General features: G+C 38.1%; 1 protein-coding gene across 1 annotated transcript in view; it reads left to right on the forward strand.

Annotated features, from left to right (window-relative positions):
• Window positions 1–17,746, forward strand: part of MYO15B (myosin XVB) — a 214,696-nt gene that overhangs the window by 82,713 nt on the left and 114,237 nt on the right. Inside the window, exon 14 of the mRNA XM_053722137.1 lies at window positions 13,483–13,800. Coding sequence (XP_053578112.1) covers window positions 13,483–13,800 — 318 coding nt within the window. The remainder of the gene's footprint in view (window positions 1–13,482; window positions 13,801–17,746) is intronic.

Consider the following 17,746-nt stretch of genomic DNA (forward strand, 5'->3'; position numbering starts at 1 on the left):
TGTTTTGTTAAACACTAAACTCACCCATGACAACATTCAAGTTTGTAGTGATTACATTCTTCAGTATTTTTCTGAAATTATTTTAGTAGAAGATGAACCGTTTGACGAAACCTGCTTTGTCCTGCGCTACACTACAGATGAAAAAATTACTTGCTGGAGACTAAATTCTGTACCAGTATCGAACAGATGGATTGAAATATTCAAAGCCTTCAGTGAAAATTATGTTTCTTTCATGTAATTGGCAAGAGTCCATGAGCTAATGACGTATGGGATATACAATCCTACCAGGAGGGGCAAAGTTTCCCAAACCTCAAAATGCCTATAAATACACCCCTCACCACACCCACAATTCAGTTTTACAAACTTTGCCTCCCTATGGAGGTGGTGAAGTAAGTTTGTGCTTGATTTTCTTCTGTGATATGCTCTTCTCAGCATTTTGAAGCCCGATTCCTCTCAGAGTACAGTGTTTGTCAGAGGGATGTGAAGGGAGTATCACCTATTGAATGCAATTTTTTCCTCACGGGAAATCTTTTCAAAGGTTCTCTGTTATCGGTCGTAGAGATTCATCTCCTACCTCCCTTTTCAGATCGACGATATACTCTCATATTCCTTTACCTCTACTGATACTGTTTCAGTACTGGTTTGGCTATCTGCTATATGTGGATGAGTGTCTTTCGGTAAGTATGTTTTCATTACTTAAGGCACTCTCAGCTATGGTTTGGCACTTTATGTATTAATGTAAAGTTCTAAATATATGTATTGTACTTATATTTGCCATGAGTCAGGTTTATGTATATTTCCTTTTGCAGACTATCAGTTTCAAAATTGGGAAAGATATTTAGGAAGATATTTTTTCTTACCTGGGGTATAGTCTTTTCTTCAAATTGACTGCTTTTTCATGAATTTTCACGGGCAAAATTAGGCTTGTGAGGTCGCAAAATGCTGATATTTATTGTGTCATTCTTGGCGCGAAGGTACGTTCAGTGATGCAAATTCGTCATTTCCGGCGTCTTAGTTGACGCCAGGTTTCCTTGCACAAGGTTGCGTCTGCCATGACACGAGTTGTGTCATTTCCGGATGTTGTTAGCGCCAAAAAATTTCATTTTGCGTTGTGCGTCATACTTGGCGCCAAATAATTTCATTATTTAAACCCCACTTCCTATATGCCTCTTGCCTTTTTTATGCTCAGAGGACTATGCTGTTTGCATTTTTTCCCCATTCCTGAAACTTTCATATAAGGAAATTGATCATTTTGCTTTATATGTTGTTTTTTTCTCTTACATTTGCAAGATCTGATCCTGTCTCAGAAACCACTGTTGGAACCCTGCTGCCTGATAACAGTTCTACCAAAGCTAAGTGTATTTGTTGTAAGTTAGTGGAGATTATATCTCCAGCTGTAGTATGTAACAGTTGTCATGCTAAGCTTTTACATGCAGAGAATGTATCCATAAGTACTAGTACAATGCTTGTTGTTCCTTCAACATCTAATGTACATGATATTCCTGTGAATATAAAAGATTTTATTGCTGATGCGATTCAGAAGGCTTTGTCTGCTATTCTGCCTTCTAATAAACGTAAAAGCACTTTTAAAACTTCTCATAAGGTTGATGAAATTTCAAATGACCAACAACATACTGAATTTTCCTCCTCTAATGAGGATCTATCTGGTTCAGAAGATCCTACCTCAGATATTGACACTGACAAATCTACTTATCTCTTTAAGATGGAGTATATTCGTTCCTTGTTAAAAGAGGTGTTGATTTTAATTGTTGATTGAGGAAACTAGTCCTCTTGATACTAAAACTAGTAAATGGTTAAATTCTGTTTATAAACCTCCTGTGGTTACTCCAGAGGTTTTTCCAGTTACTGATGCTATTTCTGATATGATTGCAAAGGAATGGAATAGGCCTGGTACTTCTTTTATTCCTTCTTCTAGGTTTAAAAAGTTGTATCCTTTGCCAGCAGTTAGGTTGGAGTTTTGGGAAAAAATCCCCAAAGTTGATGGGGCTATTTCTACTCTTGCCAAATGTACTACTATTCCTATGGAATATAGTACTTATTTTAAGGACCCTTTAGATAGGAAACTTGAATCTTATCTAAGGAAAGCTTATTTATTTTCTGGCTACATTATTAGGCCTGCTATATCCACGGCTGATGTTGCAGCTGCATCAACTTTTTGGTTGGAAAGTTTAGCGCAACAGGAAACAGATTCTGATTTGCCTAGCATTGTTCGCTTGCTTCAACATGCTAATCATTTTATCTGTGAGGCTATTTTTGATATCATCAAAATTGATGTTAAATCATTGAGGCTTATTTATCAAGCCATCAACCGCAAATACCCTGGAATTCCGCAGCGTAATTGTGGCGAGCTTGATTCCCCTTATTTATCAAAAGATGGGCAAAAGTTGAAATCTGAGACGTAACATACAATCTGCCGGTGTCAGTCCGACACAGATCGATGCTTATGTCATTCATTACAGATGTTCCGAATGCAAATTCGGCACTATCTGACTACTTTTGCTAGTTATCAAATATCTACCAGGTACACTTGCCACTATTCTGACCCAGCGTACCTGCTTTTCATAGGAATCAATGGGAGTCTGAAAGCAGCGAAAGCTTGTGTTCGCTGCTGCCCGATATACCATTGATTCCTATGGGAGAATAAAAGTTATGTTTACACCTAACACCCTAACATAAACCCCGAGTCTAAACACCCCTAATCTGCCGCCCCTACACCGCCGCCACCTACATTATACTTATTAACCCCTAATCTGCCACCCCGACATCGCCGCCACCTACATTATACTTAATTACCCCATATGTCCCGCCCCGACACCGCCGCCACCTACATAAAGTTATTAACCCCTATTCCGCCACTCCCGGACCCCGCCTTTATGCTCAGTTCTTGCCTGTTAACGCTGGGTTTATGAAAACCTGTAATACCAGCGCTGTAGGAAAGTGAGCGGTGACAATAACCTGCAAGTTATCACCGCACACCTCATACCGCAAAACTCGTAACCTAGCTGTAAATTTGCAATTATGTACTAATCTACCCATATCAAATATTTGTTTTTTTTCTTCTCAAAATGACTTTCATAATATATAATCTAAATGAAAGAAGTACATTTTATTGTATTCTTTCACTTAAAGAAAAAAAAAAGATAAGCATACTCCGCAATATTTCTTCAACTTATATTTTACGACAGCAACTATTACTCATGCTGGCTGAGCGATTTTAAATGTCCTGGTTTTAAATTTGAAAAAAATGGTCACCAATACTACCCCCTATATATCCCTGTGTTATGTGTACTGCCCCCTATATATCCCCGTGTTATGTCTACTGCCCCCTATATATCCCTGTGTGATGTCTACTCTCCCCTCTATGTCATTGTGCTATGTGTACTGCTTCCTAATTATCCCTGTGCTATGTGTACTGTCCCCTATATATCCCTGTGGTATGTCTACTGCCCCCTATATATCCCTGTGCTATGTGTATTTCCCCCTATATATCCCTGTGCTATGTGTACTGCCCCCTGTGTTATATCTACTGTTCCTTATATATCCCTGTGTGATGTCTACTCTCCCCTCTATGTCATTGTGCTATGTGTACTGCTCCATAATTATCCCTGTGCTATGTGTACTGTCCCCTATATATCCTTGTGTGATGTCTACTCTCCCCTCTATGTCACTGTGCTATGTGTACTGCTCCCTTTATATCCCTGTGTTATGTGTTATGCCCCCTATATATCCCTGTGCTATGTGTACTGTCCCCTATATATCCCTGTGCTATGTGTACTGCCCCTATATATCCCTGTGTTATTTGTACTGTCCCCTATATATCCCTGTGCTATGTGTTCTTCCCCCTATATATCCATGTGCTATGTGTACTGTCCCCTATATATCCCTGTGCTATGTGTACTGTCCCCTATATATCCCTGTGCTATGTGTACTGCCCCTGTATATCCCAGTGCTATGTGTACTGCCCCTATATATCCCTGTGCTATGTGTATTTCCCCCTATATATCCCCCAATATAGCCATGTGTTATGTGTACTGCCTCCTATATATCCCTGTGCTATGTGTATTTCTCCCTATATATCCCTGTGTTATGTGTACTGCCCCTATATATCCCTGTGCTTTGTGTTCTGCCCCTATATATCCCTGTGATATGTGTATTGCCCCCTATATAGCCCTGCCCAATGTGTATTTCCCTCAATATATCCCTGTGCTATGTGTACTGCCCACTGTGTTATGTGTACTGCCCCTTATATATCCCTGTGTTATGTGTGCAACCACCTATATATCCCTGTGTTATGTGTACTGCCCCCTATATATCCCTGTGCTTTGTATATTTACCCCTATATATCCCTGTGCTATGTGTATTCCCCCTATATATCCCTGTGTTATATGTACTTCCACATAAATATCCCTGTGCTATATGTACTGCCCCTATATATCACTGTTCTATATGTACTGCCTCCATATATCCCTGTGCTATGTGTGCTGCCCCCTATATATCCCTGTGTGATATGTATTTCCCCCTATATATTCCTGTGCTATGTGTACTGACCCCTATATATCCCTGTGTGATATGTATTCCCCCTATATATCCCTGTGCTATGTGCTATGTGTACTGACCCCTATATATCCTTGTGTGATATGTATTCCCCCTATATATCCCTGTGCTATGTGTTCAGCCTCCTATATGTCCCTGTGTTATATGTATTCCCCCAATATATCCCTGTGCTATGTGTATTAATCCCTATATATCCCTGTTCTATGTGTACTGACCCCTATATATCCCTGTGTGATATGTATTTCCCCCTATATATCCCTGTGCTATGTGTATTGACCCCTGTATATCCCTGTGCTATGTGTATTGACCCCTGTATATCCCTGTGCTATGTGTATTGACCCCTGTATATCCCTGTGCTATGTGTATTGACCCCTGTATATCCCTGTGCTATGTGTATTGACCCCTGTATATCCCTGTGCTATGTGTACTGACCCCTATATATCCCTGTGTGATATGTATTTTCCCCTATATATCCCTGTACTATGTGTACTGATCCCTATATATCCCTGTGCTATGTGTACTGACCCCTATATATCCCTGTGTGATGTCTACTCCCCCCTCTATGTCATTGTGCTATGTGTACTGCCCCTCTGTATTTGCATCCATATCATACTAGCATTATGACTGCTCATACATATATGGATAGAAGTACCAAAAATAGTCTCAATTTTCCATGGCAATGAATAAAGGTGACTCACCTTAGCAGACGTTATATCAGGGGCGAAACTACAGGGGGTGCAGAGGGTCGCAATTGTGACTGGGGGCCCAGCTTAAAAAAAAAAATATTTTTTTTTACAATAAAAAACCGTTGACCTGCCACTGCCTGCACTGGTATCATGTGAGTGTGACATTATGCTTCACTAGGGTCTCTGACTACAGGGGTTAGTGTTTCTGTTTTACCAATTGGTGTTTATGTATGTGTGTATGTGTGTGTGTGTATGTGACTATGTGTGTATTTATGCATGTATGTGTGTGTGTGTGTGTATGTTTTCGGAACCAGCAAATTACAGACCTTTTTACTACAGCATGGGGGGGATAAACAGTGTCACTATACAGTACCACTATATACAGTACGGGGGGGCTGGACCATGTCACTGACTACTGTGGTCACTTTATAAAGTACTGGGGCGGGTAGGGTCAGGCCAGCCATCTCACCGGCAGATTACAGACTGTGTCACTAACTCACTATATACAGTACTGGTGGGTTAAACAGTGTCAATATATACAGTAATGGGGGGTCAGACCATCTCACAGACTATGGGCACAGGGTACCTCCTTTTGCAGACATCTAATCTGATTCACATTTTTTTCTGTGTTAAATGTAAAAAAAAAAAAAATATATATATATATATATATATGTATCAAAATCACTTTTTTTTTGGTGGGGGGGTGGGGGGTCCTTCTTAGATTCTTGCACCTGGGCCCTGTGGTTTCTAGTTACGCCTCTGCGTTATATTCTTAATTCTCTCTTTGTACAGAGTGGATAATATTGAAATATCTTCTCTTTGTGGCTTTCTGGCAGATTGGTCAGCGTTATTAAGATCTGTTTATAAAATGTTTAATTGTGCGTAATGAAACAACTTTGTATTATACTTTAATGGTTTATAGTGCCCCTTTTCATCTAATTAGCTCTGCAGATGGATTTCTAATTCTCTGATTATGAAATGCACACTGCAAACTTATCAAGGCTAACCCTACTACATATGTTTCCTAGCTGTATTTAGCTGCTAAGAACTGCAAAACAACACATTTTATACTAACTTTATGACAGTGGTTAGCCTTGTTGTCTGCAGACTAAAGCCCAGGATTGCTCCTCCAAATAAGGCAAATAGTGGGTGAAGTTTGGCTGATGTTATTTTATAGCAACACAACAGAAATGTTTTGTAATTACAAGGTGATTACTGTCCCTTTAAAGGAGAGTTTGCCTTTCTGCATATTCCAGGCAAATGGCTTATGTATTGGTGCTCAAGATAAAATGAGTCTAGATGCCTTCCTGGTGCTTGGAGGCAGAAGGTCCTGCCTTGCGCTTTCTCTACCCTGGTGGTCTTGTGGTGGGCATCATCTTGGGAACATGGTAGTACCGTTATTGCTTCTGTGTCTTGTGTTGATCTAGTGTGGGCTGAGAGGAAATTTTGTGCTGTATGAACAAGGTGGCATGAGACACCTGCAGAAGTATTTTCTGAGCCTATGGAGTTTTTATAACTCAGCTGAAAGAATAACTAGATTGGTGGCCATATTAAATTTGTCAAGAGGTCTCTCTTATGATGGATTCATCTATCTACAGACTCAAGCTCCTATGATTGGGGAACAGTATTCTAAGGTCAGCACAGTCAACATCACATACTCCAAACTCTCTATCAGTATATTAGAGATGAGGCAATACATTTCCAGCTTGTTGTCAAAGGCAATTGGGGTGTCATATGTCAAACATTCACTTAGAGCCTTGTCTCTTACAGTTTAATATTCCTGAAGAGGCTATTCAGACTATGCTTAGAGCTAGGAAAACATCAAGATAATTTGTTTATCCTGAGATATGAGAGACCTTATAATCACAGATTGTACAGCATAACTTAATAACCATCTGCAGACTTGTTGTCTTCTCCATTTTCGGCATGTTGTTTACCTGAAAGACCTAGGTCATAATATCTTAATGTTCAAGTATCAGCATTATAAGCAAATTATATTACTAAATGGGCTCAAAGTAATTTAATCACCCAATCTTTCCAGGGAGGAAATATCACACCTCCGTGGAATTTACTGTCTTGGTAGCACATATGCCCACTTCATTTCAACCACTATGCTGTGTAGGACATCTTGTAGCTATCACCTTTGAAAGACAAATCTCACAGTCATAAGCTTTTTCCAATAAGGAACCATTTCTGATATTTCACAAAGATAACTTTGTTACCTGTGATCGAATATAGTGTAAGGTCGGGTTACCATAGTAACCTATTAATTTTAAAGAAATTCGTCATCGGGTGGAAACGTTAACAAAATGCTAACTTACACCTACACGAAAAGGGCAACTGCACGCAATGCGCTATCCTTTTCAATGGAAACCTGGTACTAAAATGGAGCCGTAATTTACTTTTAGCTGCCGGCAACTTCGGTAACTTACGGCTCCATTTTTAATGGCTCAATGGAAATGAGCTCATTTATAGGCTAATCACATAAAATAGCACCCTGGATAGTCATAAGAAAACACATATACAAATCTCACAGAAATCTTTTGTGTGCGCTCCAAAGTATAATTCGTAACACGATAGTGCCAGCCATAAATTATAAGTGAAAATGCAATTTATTAACAGTGCTGAAACAATACCAAAAATATAGGAATATGAAATCAGTAATAATAAAACAATAGTAGAAATAAATCAGTGATGATGTTCAAATTTATCCTACAACATAATAATAATGCAACAGGTGTGACTATACCACTGTCAAAGCAATTTCCTACGGCTAGATTGCGAGTTGTGCGTTAGGGTAAAAAAGAGGTCCTAACGCTGCTTCTTTATGCCCGCTGGTATTACGATTCTTGAAGGTTTAGGGTCACCGCGCACTTCTTTGGCCTTACCGCAAAACGACTTACGTAAACTTTGTAAAGTCTTTTTCCTATGGGACTTCCATAGCGCTGATATTACGAGTTTGTCCTGGGAGGCCAAAAAGTGAGCGGTACACCCTACCCTGTCAAAAGTCCTAACGCATTTAAAAGTCAGTAGTTATGAGTTTTATGGTACAACGCCATAGCATAAAACTCATAACTAAAGTGCTAAAAAGTACACTAATACCCATAAACTACCTATTAACCCCTAAACCGAGGCCCTCCCGCATCGCAAATACTAAAATAAAATTTTTAACCCCTAATCTGCCGCTCCGGACACCGCCGCCACCTACATTATATGTATGAACCCCTAATCTGCTGACCCCAACATCGCCGACACCTACATTATATTTATTAACCCCTAATCTCCCTCCCCCAATGTCGTCGCCAACTACCTATACTTATTAACCCCTAATCTGCCGCCCCCAGTGTCGCCGCCACTATAATAAACATATTAACCCCTAAACCGCCCCCCAACGTCGCCGCCACTATATTAAAGTTATTAACCCCTAAACCTAAGTCTAACCCTAAACCTTACACCCCTAACTTAAATATAATTTAAATAAATCTAAATAAATATTACTACCATTAACTAAATTATTCCTATTTAAAACAAAATACTTACCTGTAAAATAAATCCTAAGATAGCTACAATATAACTAATAGTTACATTGTAGCTATCTTAGGATTTATTTTTATTTTACAGGCAAGTTTGTATTTATTTTAACTAGGCAGAATAGTTATTAAGTAGTTATTAACTATTTAATAACTACCTAGTTAAAATAAAGACAAATTTATCTGTAAAATAAAACCAAACCTAACTAAGTTACACTAACACCTAACACTACACTATAATTAAATTAAATAAATTAACTAAATTAAATACAATTACCTACATTAAATTAAATTAGCTAAAGTACAAAAACAAATAAACACTAAATTACAGAAAATAATAAACAAATTACAGAAATTTAAACTAATTACACCTAATCTACAAAAGCTAACCTAAGCCCTATTAAAATAAAATAAAAAAAAAACCAAAATAAAAAAAAACCCTAGCCTAAACTAAACTACCAATAGCCCTTAAAAAACAACAACCCCCCCAACAGTAAAACCCATCACCCTCACAACCTACCCCCCAAATAAAATACTAGCTAAAAAAACCTAAGCTCCCCATTGCCCTGAAAAGGGCATTTGGATGGGCATTGCCCTTAAAAGGGTAGTTAGCTCTTTTGCGGCCCAAAGTCCTAACCTAAAAAATTAACCCATCCAATACACCCTTAAAAAAACCTAACACTAACCCCCTGAAGATCGACTTACCGGGAGACGTCTTCATCCAAGCCTGGCGAAGTGGTCCTCCAGACTTGCAGAAGTATCTTCTATCTTCATCCATCCGGCGCGGAGCGGGTCTATTTTCAAGACATCCGACGCGGAGCATCTTCTTCATCCGACGACTAAAACAGAATGAAGGTACGTTTACGTGACGTCATCCAAGATGGCGTCCCTTAGATTCCGATTGGCTGATAGAATTCTATCAGCCAATCGGAATTAAGGTAGAAAAAATCCTATTGGTTTGGCTGATCCAATCAGCCAATAGGATTGAGCTGATTGCATCAGCCAATAGGATTTTTTCTACCTTAATTCCGATTGGCTGATAGAATTCTATCAGCCAATCAGAATCTAAGGGACGCCATCTTGGATGACGTCACTTAAAGGTACCTTCATTCTGTTTTAGTCGTCGGATGAAGAGGGTGCTCCGCATCGGATGTCTTGAAGATGGACCCGCTTCGTGCCGGATGGATGAAGATAGAAGATGCCGTCTGGATGAAGACTTCTGCCCGTCTGGAGGACCACTTCGCTCGGCTTGGATGAAGACGTCTCCCGGTAAATCGATCTTCAGGGGCTTAGTGTTAGTTTTTTTTTTAAGGGTGTATTGGGTGGGTTTATTTTTTAGGTTAGGACTTTGGGCCGCAAAAGAGCTAACTGCCCTTTTAAGGGCAATGCCCATCCAAATGCCCTTTTCAGGGCAATGGGAAGCTTAGGTTTTTTTAGCTAGTATTTTATTTGCGGGGTTGGTTGTGTGGGTGGTGGGTTTTACTGTTGGCGGTGTTTGTATTTTTTTTTACAGGTAAAAGAGCTGATTACTTTTAAGGGCTATTGGTAGTTTAGTTTAGGCTAGGGCTTTTTTTATTTTGGGGGGGCTTTTTTATTTTAATAGGGCTATTAGATTAGGTGTAATTAGTTTAAATTTCTGTAATTTGTTTATTATTTTCTGTAATTTAGTGGGGGGGGTTTGTACTTTAGCTAATTTAATTTAATGTAGGTAATTGTATTTAATTTAGTTAATTTATTTAATTATAGTGTAGTGTTAGGTGTTAGTGTAACTTAGGTTAGGTTTTATTTTACAGGTAAATGTGTTTTTATTTTAACTAGGTAGTTATTAAATAGTTAATAACTATTTAATAACTATTCTACCTAGTTAAAATAAATACAAACTTGCCTGTAAAATAAAAATAAATCCTAAACTAGCTACAATGTAACTATTAGTTATATTGTAGCTACAGTATCTTAGGGTTTATTTTACAGGTAAGTATTTAGTTTTAAATAGGAATAATTTAGTTAATGATAGTAATATTTATTTAGATTTATTTAAATTATATTTAAGTTAGGGGGTGTTAGGTTTAGGGTTAGACTTAGGTTTAGGTGTTAATAACTTTAATATAGTGGCAGCGATGTTGGGGGCGGCAGATTAGGGTTTAATAAATGTAGGTAGGTGGCGGCGATGTTAGGGCCGGCAGATTAGGGGTTAATAATATTTTGCTTGCGAGGCAGGAGTGCAGCGGTTTAGGGGTTAATATGTTTATTATAGTGGCGGCGACGTTGGGGGCAGCAGATTAGGGGTTAATAAATATAATGTAGGTGTCGGCGATGTTAGGGTTAAGCAGATTAGGGGTTCATACATATAATGTAGGTGTCGGCGATGTCGGGGGCGGCAGATTAGGGGTTAATAAGTGTAAGATTAGGGGTGTTTAGACTCGGGGTTCATGTTAGGGTGTTAGGTGTAGACATAACTTTTATTCCCCCATAGGAATCAATGGAGCTGCGTTAAGGAGTTTTACGCTGCTTTTTTGCAGGTGTTAGACTTTTTTTCAGCCGGCTCTCCCCATTGATTCCTAGCTACCGCTTACTTAAGCAGCGCTGGTATTGGAGTGCGGTAATGAGCAAATTTTTGCTCAACGCTCACTTCATGCCTTTTAATGACGGATTTCTGAAAATTCGTAATACCAGCGCTGCAGATAAGTTAGCATCGAGGGAAAACTGCTCGTTAGCACCGCATAGCCTCTATCGCAAAACTCATAATCTAGGCCCTAGATAATACAACAATAATGGTAAGACTTGGATTATGCAAAGTGTTTGTAATGATTTTATAAAAATACTAGATAACTACACTAGTGTTTGTAATGATTTTATAAAAATACTAGATAACTACACTAGTGTTTGTAATGATTTTATAAAAATACTAGATAACTACACTAGTGTTTGTAATGATTTTATAAAAATACTAGATAACTACACTAGTGTTTGTAATGATTTTATAAAAATACTAGATAACTACACTAGTGTTTGTAATGATTTTATAAAAATACTAGATAACTACACTAGTGTTTGTAATGATTTTATAAAAATACTAGATAACTACACTAGTGTTTGTAATGATTTTATAAAAATACTAGATAACTACACTAGTGTTTGTAATGATTTTGTAAAAATACTAGATAACTACACTAGTGTTTGTAATGATTTTATAAAAATACTAGATAACTACACTAGTGTTTGTAATGATTTTATAAAAATACTAGATAACTACACTAGTGTTTGTAATGATTTTATAAAAATACTAGATAACTACACTAGTGTTTGTAATGATTTTATAAAAATACTAGATAACTACACTAGTGTTTGTAATGATTTTATAAAAATACTAGATAACTACACTAGTGTTTGTAATGATTTTATAAAAATACTAGATAACTACACTAGTGTTTGTAATGATTTTATAAAAATACTAGATAACTACACTAGTGTTTGTAATGATTTTATAAAAATACTAGATAACTACACTAGTGTTTGTAATGATTTTATAAAAATACTAGATAACTACACTAGTGTTTGTAATGATTTTATAAAAATACTAGATAACTACACTAGTGTTTGTAATGATTTTATAAAAATACTAGATAACTACACTAGTGTTTGTAATGATTTTATAAAAATACTAGATAACTACACTAGTGTTTGTAATGATTTTATAAAAATACTAGATAACTACACTAGTGTTTGTAATGATTTTATAAAAATACTAGATAACTACACTAGTGTTTGTAATGATTTTATAAAAATACTAGATAACTACACTAGTGTTTGTAATGATTTTATAAAAATACTAGATAACTACACTAGTGTTTGTAATGATTTTATAAAAATACTAGATAACTACACTAGTGTTTGTAATGATTTTATAAAAATACTAGATAACTACACTAGTGTTTGTAATGATTTTATAAAAATACTAGATAACTACACTAGTGTTTGTAATGATTTTATAAAAATACTAGATAACTACACTAGTGTTTGTGCAAAGCAGTTTGGAGATAAAGTGTACTTGAAAGCTAATCATTGGCAAGGTAGAAATATGCCTTAACCATTATGTGTGATGTATTTACAAATGTACTAGGGACAATAATTCAGTAAAACAATTGTGTTCTTGGGCTTACAGAAAACAGATGTGCAATTGTAAATTGTTTTTAAGATATTTTAGGGGTCTAAAATAAAGGCAAATAAAGAAAACGAGTACATTTATATATATTATTACAGTAATAGTCCCACGTGAGGACGTTTTATGTGTGTGAAGTTAACTGTCAGCAATAGGAAGAAATATACTTAGTCCATGAGATGCTGCATGTTTTGTTGTCAGATTATGATAGCCCCTTTCTCACAGAAAACACTGCATAAGGATACCAAGGCTGTTGTGCTTCCCTTTGTGTTGTTGGTCCAGATCTTCTTGTAGTAAAGCGTTATGTATCCAGTCTGATTTTTTGTTTGTCTATATCAGGCCTTTCCTATTATCTCTTTGTACTTGTGTGTGTCCTGTCTCTCTGTGTTTTTGAGTTATAAGCCCAGATACCACTCTACCTGTTGTGTTCCTAGCAACTTTGCACTCCAGTGTCCTATTCTTTTTGTACCTTTGCCAACCTATCTCTTGGCCTCAGTTTTGATTTTGATCCCAATGATTATTTTTCTCCCAGGCTCAGCAGATGACTCTTCAAGCCACAATGTTATCTCAGCAGCAGTCACCACGGCAGGACACTCCACTTAAGACTAAAGAGCAAGAACCTCCTGCGGTCTCTAAGCCTGCCTTTAAGCCTGCCCCTAAACCTGCTCATAAACAAACACCTGCTACTGTTCCTGCCTCCTCTCCAGTTCCTTCCCAAGCACCTGCTTCTGAACCCTCTCCTGCACCAGTTCCTGCACCTGCTCCCCCTCCGGGCCCTCCAGCTCCAAAAGCCCCAGCACCCAAATCAAAACCAGAGACAGAGTTTCATAAACCTAATGATTTTCCAGAGGTAACTACCAAAAGATGAATATTTTAGAGAGGTTTTAGAAAGGGACTGTGCTCTATAAAAGATGAAAGTTGAAAATGGTATGTTGTCCATTGATTTAGCAAGTCCTTATGTAACAGAAGCAAGCTACAGCTCTGATGAAGCAGGCCACGGTAAGAGAGTTAAGGAGAAGCCTAGTAAGGGATGATGCAGAAGGAAAATTATCTGAGTATTTTTGATGAAGGGACTTTTCATGGAGAGGTGTTTATTTTAGGTATGATAATTGCAAAGGAAGAATAAAAGCTTAGGGAGAAAGTAGTTTTATTTCATAAGGTGGTGAGAGTACCCAAGCCATTACTTCTGGGATTCAACTGCTGGCCACTGGGCGGAGCCAAATATTTCCAAAGTTCTAAGAGCACTTAGTCCCTCCCACCTCTCTGGTATTCATGTCTTATGTTTGCCTCCACAGGATATTTATATATATATATATATATATATATATATATATATATATATATATATATATATATATATACCTATACCTGTGTATATATATATATATATATATATTCACAAAAATATTTATATATTCAGTCATAGCCAAAAATATTGACACCCCTGCATTTCTGTCAGATAATGCACCACTTCACCCAGAAAATTGTTGCAATTACAAATGTTTAGGCATTGTCATGTTTATTTCTTTTGTTTGTATTGGTATGACACAAAAATGTGGAGAAAAAAAAAAGCAAAATCTGACACATTCCACGCAAAACTCCAAAAATGGACTGGATAAAATTATTGGCACACTCAATTTAATATTTGGTAGCACACTCCTTGGAAAAAATAACTGAAATCTATCGCTTCCTGTAACCATCAATGAGTTTCTTACACCTTTCTACTTTAATTTTGGGCCCCTCTTCTTTCACCAACTGCTCCAGGTCTCTCAGATTGGACGGGTTAATTTTCCCAACTGCTGTTTTGAGATCTCTCCACAGGTGCTCTATGGGATTAAGATCTGGACTTAGTGCTGGCCAGTTCAGTACTCTCCAGCGCTTTGTCTTAAACCATTTCAGGGTGCTTTTTTATGTGTGCTTTGGGTCATTGTCCTGCTGTAAGACCCATGACCTCTGACGGAGACCCAACATTCTGACACTCGGCCCTACATTGCACCACAGAATTCTTTGGTAGTTTTCAGATTTCATAATGCCATGCACACAGTCAAGACATCCAGTGCCAAAAGCAGCAAATCAACCCCAAAACATCAGTGAACCTCCACCATGTTTGACTGTAGGGACTGTATTATTAGACTGATGGGCTTTACCAAAAAGCTGTAATTTTGTTTCGTCTAACCACAGCACATTCTCCCAAAAGGATTTTGGCCTTCTCAGGTAAGTTTTGGCAAACTCCAATCTGGCTTTTTTATGTTTCTGTGTCAGCAGTGGGGTCCTCCTGGGTCTCCTACCATAGCGTCTCTTTTCATTCAGATGGCGACGTATAGTGCGAGTTGACACATTTGTACCCTGTGCCTGAAGGTCAGCTTGAATTTGTATGGAAGTTGATCGAGGTTCTTTATCCACCATTCGAACAATCCTTTGTTGCAATCTTTGATCAATTTTTCTCTTTCTTCTAGGGAGATTCGCTATAGGAAAGAAAGTACAGAACTTAGGCCTAGATTTGGAGTTTGGCGTTAGCCGTGAAAACCAGCGTTAGAGGCTCCTAACGCTGGTTTTAGGCTACCGCCGGTATTTGGAGTCAGTGATTAAAGGGTCTAACGCTCACTTTTCAGCCGCGACTTTTCCATACCGCAGATCCCCTTACGTCAATTGCGTATCCTATCTTTTCAATGGGATCTTCCTAACGCCGATATTTAGAGTCGTTTCTGAAGTGAGCGTTAGAGCTCTAACGACAAAACTCCAGCCGCAGAAAAATAGCAGGAGTTAAGAGCTTTCTGGGCTAACGCCGGTTCATAAAGCTCTTAACTACTGTGCTCTAAAGTACACTAACACCCATAAACTACCTATGTACCCCTAAACCGAGGTCCCCCCACATCGCCGCAACTCGATTACATTTTTTTAACCCCTAATCTGCCGACCGCCACCTACGTTATACTTATGTACCCCTAATCTGCTGCCCCTAACACCGCCGACCCCTGTATTATATTTATTAACCCCTAACCTGCCCCCCTCAACGTCACCGCCAGCTACTTACAATAATTAACCCCTAATCTGCCGACCGCAAAGCGCCGCCACCTACGTTATCCTTATGTACCCCTAATCTGCTGCCCCTAACACCGCCGACCCCTATATTATATTTATTAACCCCTAACCTGCCCCCCACAACGTCGCCGACACCTGCCTACACTTATTAACCCCTAATCTGCCGAGCGGACCTGAGCGCTACTATAATAAAGTTATTAACCCCTAATCCGCCTCACTAACCCTATCATAAATAGTATTAACCCCTAATCTGCCCTCCCTAACATCGCCGACACCTAACTTCAATTATTAACCCCTAATCTGACGACCGGAGCTCACCGCTATTCTAATAAATGTATTAACCCCTAAAGCTAAGTCTAACCCTAACACTAACACCCCCCTAAGTTAAATATAATTTTAATCTAACGAAATTAATTAACTCTTATTAAATAAATTATTCCTATTTAAAGCTAAATACTTACCTGTAAAAAAAAATCCTAATATAGCTACAATATAAATAATAATTACATTGTAGCTATTTTAGGATTAATATTTATTTTACAGGCAACTTGGTAATTATTTTAACTAGGTACAATAGCTATTAAATAGTTAAGAACTATTTAATAGTTACCTAGTTAAAATAATAACAAAATTACCTGTAAAATAAGTCCTAACCTAAGTTATAATTAAACCTAACACTACCCTATCAATAAATTAATTAAATAAAATACCTACAATTACCTACAATTAACCTAACACTACACTATCAATAAATAAATTAAATACAATTTCTACAAATAACTACAATTACATAAACTAACTAAAGTACAAAAAATAAAAAAGAACTAAGTTACAAAAAATAAAAAAATATTTCCAAACATAAGAAAAATATTACAACAATTTTAAACTAATTACACCTACTCTAAGCCCCCTAATAAAATAACAAAGACCCCCAAAATAAAAAAATGCCCTACCCTATTCTAAATTAATAAATTTAAAATCTCTTTTACCTTACCAGCCCTGAACAGGGCCCTTTGCGGGGCATGCCCCAAGAAAATCAGCTCTTTTGCCTGTAAAAAAAAACATACAATACCCCCCCCCAACATTACAACCCACCACCCACATACTCCTAATCTAACCCAAACCCCCCTTAAATAAACCTAACACTAAGCCCCTGAAGATCTTCCTACCTTGTCTTCACCTCACCGGGTATCACCGATCGGTCCTGGCTCCGATATCTTCATCCAACCCAAGCGGGGGCTAGACATCCACTGAAGAAGTCCAGAAGAGGGTCCAAAGTCTTCCTCCTATCCGGCAAGAAGAGGACATCCGGACCGGCAAACATCTTCATCCAAGCGGCATCTTCGATCTTCTTCCATCTGGTGCGGAGCGGGTCCATGTTGAAGCAGCCAACGCGGATCCATCCTCTTCTTCCGGCGTCTCCCGACGAATGACGGTTCCTTTAAGGGACGTCATCCAAGATGGCGTCCCTCGAATTCCGATTGGCTGATAGTATTCTATCAGCCAATCGGAATTAAGGTAGGAATATTCTGATTGGCTGATGGAATCAGCCAATCAGAATCAAGTTCAATCCGATTGGCTGATCCAATCAGCCAATCAGATTGAGCTCACATTCTATTGGCTGTTCCGATCAGCCAATAGAATGCGAGCTCAATCTGATTGGGGGTTAATAATAATATGCAGGGGTCAGCGATAGCGGGGGCGGCAGATTAGGGGTTAATAAGTGTAAGGTTAGGGGTGCTTAGACTCGGGGT

This window comes from Bombina bombina, chromosome 1 (assembly GCF_027579735.1).
Source record: "Bombina bombina isolate aBomBom1 chromosome 1, aBomBom1.pri, whole genome shotgun sequence".
Lineage (NCBI taxonomy): Eukaryota > Metazoa > Chordata > Amphibia > Anura > Bombinatoridae > Bombina > Bombina bombina.